Source organism: Procambarus clarkii, chromosome 66 (genome assembly GCF_040958095.1).
Source record: "Procambarus clarkii isolate CNS0578487 chromosome 66, FALCON_Pclarkii_2.0, whole genome shotgun sequence".
Lineage (NCBI taxonomy): Eukaryota > Metazoa > Arthropoda > Malacostraca > Decapoda > Cambaridae > Procambarus > Procambarus clarkii.
The window spans coordinates 32,114,469-32,117,009 of NC_091215.1; the positions used below are offsets into that span (position 1 = coordinate 32,114,469).

The 2,541-nt window shown below is 57.2% G+C and overlaps 1 protein-coding gene across 1 annotated transcript; it reads left to right on the top strand.

Annotated features, from left to right (window-relative positions):
• The first annotated feature begins 288 nt into the window (after positions 1–288).
• LOC123769406 (proline-rich protein HaeIII subfamily 1-like) lies at positions 289–1,430 on the top strand. The gene is made up of 2 exons (XM_045760515.1): positions 289–303; positions 504–1,430. The coding sequence occupies exons 1-2, from the start codon at positions 289–291 to the stop codon at positions 1,428–1,430; spliced, it is 942 nt and encodes a 313-aa protein (XP_045616471.1).
• The last annotated feature ends 1,111 nt before the right edge of the window (positions 1,431–2,541 follow it).

Sequence of the window (2,541 nt, forward strand, 5' to 3'; positions counted from 1 at the left end):
ATTGGGAAGGGGTCAGGATAAGCATTAGGGACGGGATCGAGGGAAACAATGATGCTCAACCACTTGGACAGTCGGGGATTGAACGCCGACCTGCACGAAGCGAGACCTTCGCTCTACCGTTCAGCCCGAGTGGTTGGTAGTGAGAGGGAGTAGACCCTGTGGAGTGCACAATGGAGTGGGGGGGGGTGACAGTTGCGTGCGCACGCAAGGGAGCATCAGTGAGTGTGGCTGTGGCGGAGGAGGGAGAGGCACTGCCAACAGGCACCAGAGAACGTACTCTGCACCCCGATGGCCCTGGTGCAAGTTTGTGAATCTCGGCACAGAAACGTTGGCTCGTAAGCTAAATCTGGGTTTTGATTTCTCATTGGTGCGGTGTTTGATGCTCGCGGGTATTGTCAATTCCCAATTTCTTTTCCTCGTCATCACAACCACCGCAAATCTCCCCTGGAAAATTTATTCCACTATCTGGAAAACCATTCCTGGTTTACGTATTCCACCGGCAGGACATTACCATACATTATAGAAGGTCTGAGCGGCACTTCCAGGCGGGCCGGAGCGGCACTTCCAGGCGGGCTGGAGCGGCACTTCCAGGCGGGCCGGAGCGCCACTTCCAGGCGGGCCGGAGCGCCACTTCTTGGCGGGTCGGAGCGGCACTTCCAGGCGGGTCGAAGCACTACTTCTTGGCGGGCCGGAGCGCCACTTCCAGGCGGACCGGAGCGCCACTTCCAGGCGGACCGGAGCTCCACTTCCAAGCGGGCCGGAGCCCCACTTCCAGGTGGGCCGGAGCCCCACTTCCAGGCGGACCGGAGCCCCACTTCCAGGCGGACCGGAGCCCCACTTCCAAGCGGGCCGGAGCCCCACTTCCAAGCGGGCCGGAGCCCCACTTCCAAGCGGGCCGGAGCAGCACTTCCAGGCGGGCCGGAGCCCCACTTCCAGGCGGACCGGAGCGCCACTTCCAGGCGGACCGGAGCTCCACTTCCAAGCGGGCAGGAGCCCCACTTCCAGGTGGGCCGGAGCCCCACTTCCAGGCGGACCGGAGCCCCACTTCCAGGCGGGCCGGAGCCCCACTTCCAAGCGGGCCGGAGCCCCACTTCCAAGCGGGCCGGAGCAGCACTTCCAGGCGGGCCGGAGCCCCACTTCCAAGCGGGCCGGAGCCCCACTTCCAGGCGGGCCGGAGCCCCACTTCCAGGCGGGCCGGAGCCCCACTTCCAAGCGGGCCGGAGCCCCACTTCCAAGCGGGCCGGAGCCCCACTTCCAAGCGGGCCGGAGCCCTACTTCCAAGCGGGCCGGAGCCCCACTTCCAGGCGGACCGGAGCCCCACTTCCAGCCAGCAAAATGTACTTCGGAATAATGAAATACAATTCCAAGAAAAGATGGATGGCATTGGAGATGCCTGGATTGACGGCACTGATGACTGGAAACGAGAATGATAAAATAAACACACATACAGAAATGTGTTTCATATAAATTCATTATTCTGCCTATAGTAAGAATAGTGTATTATAGGCAGAATAGTGAATGAAATCTAGGTAACCAAGATAGTGCATAACAACCAGGTTAGTGTTTATTAGCTAGCAGAGTGGCAGTATGGCTATGATCGTATGCAGCCAGGAATGTGTTTTACAACATAAACATTTAGAGCAGGGGGCACTATGTCAAATTACTGGGAAGCGGAGCGGGCAAGGTAAGAGGGAACACTTCATCAAGAGGACGACAGGTGTGAGGAACACTCTCCCCCCCCCCAGGCCGTCAAGGTCTCGGCAACTTCTAAATACATGATGTTAAGTTGGATGCACAAGTCGGAATAGAACCAGAGCAGATTTACCTATGTACCGTAAGAGGCTGGTACGTAAGTTGGAGAAGCAGACAGGAGTAACTGGTAGGGTGCTCCAGTGGATAAGGGATTTCCTAAGCAATAGGAAGCAGATAGTTACTGTGAGTGGTGAGACCTCAGATTGGCGTGAAGTCACAAGCAGAGTCCCACAGGGCTCTGTATTCGGACCTGTCCTGTTTCTGATATACGTAAATGATCTTCCAGAGGGTATAGACTCATTCCTCTCATGGTTTGCTGATAATGCCAAAATTATGAGAAGGATTAAGACAGAGGAAGACAGCATGAGGCTTCAAGAAGACCTGGAAAAACTGAAGGAATGGTCCAACAAATGATTGTTAGAGTTTAGCCCGAGAAAATACAATGTAATGAAGATAAGTGTAGAGAGCAGGAGGCCAGATACAAGGTACCATTTGTGAGATGAAATTCCCCTAGAAGCCCATACAGACATTTTATTTTTTTGCATAGATATTCCTGCGCGGGCCCTAAGCCTCTGGCTGGCCCACTGGGCGGGCCCTAAGCCTCTGGCTGGCCCACTGGGCGGGCCCTAAGCCTCTGGCTGGCCCACTGCGCGGGCCCTAAGCCTCTGGCTGGCCCACTGCGCGGGCCCTAAGCCTCTGGCTGGCCCACTGGGCGGGCCCTAAGCCTCTGGCTGGCCCACTGGGCGGGCCCTAAGCCTCTGGCTGGCCCACTGGGCGGGCCCTAAGCCT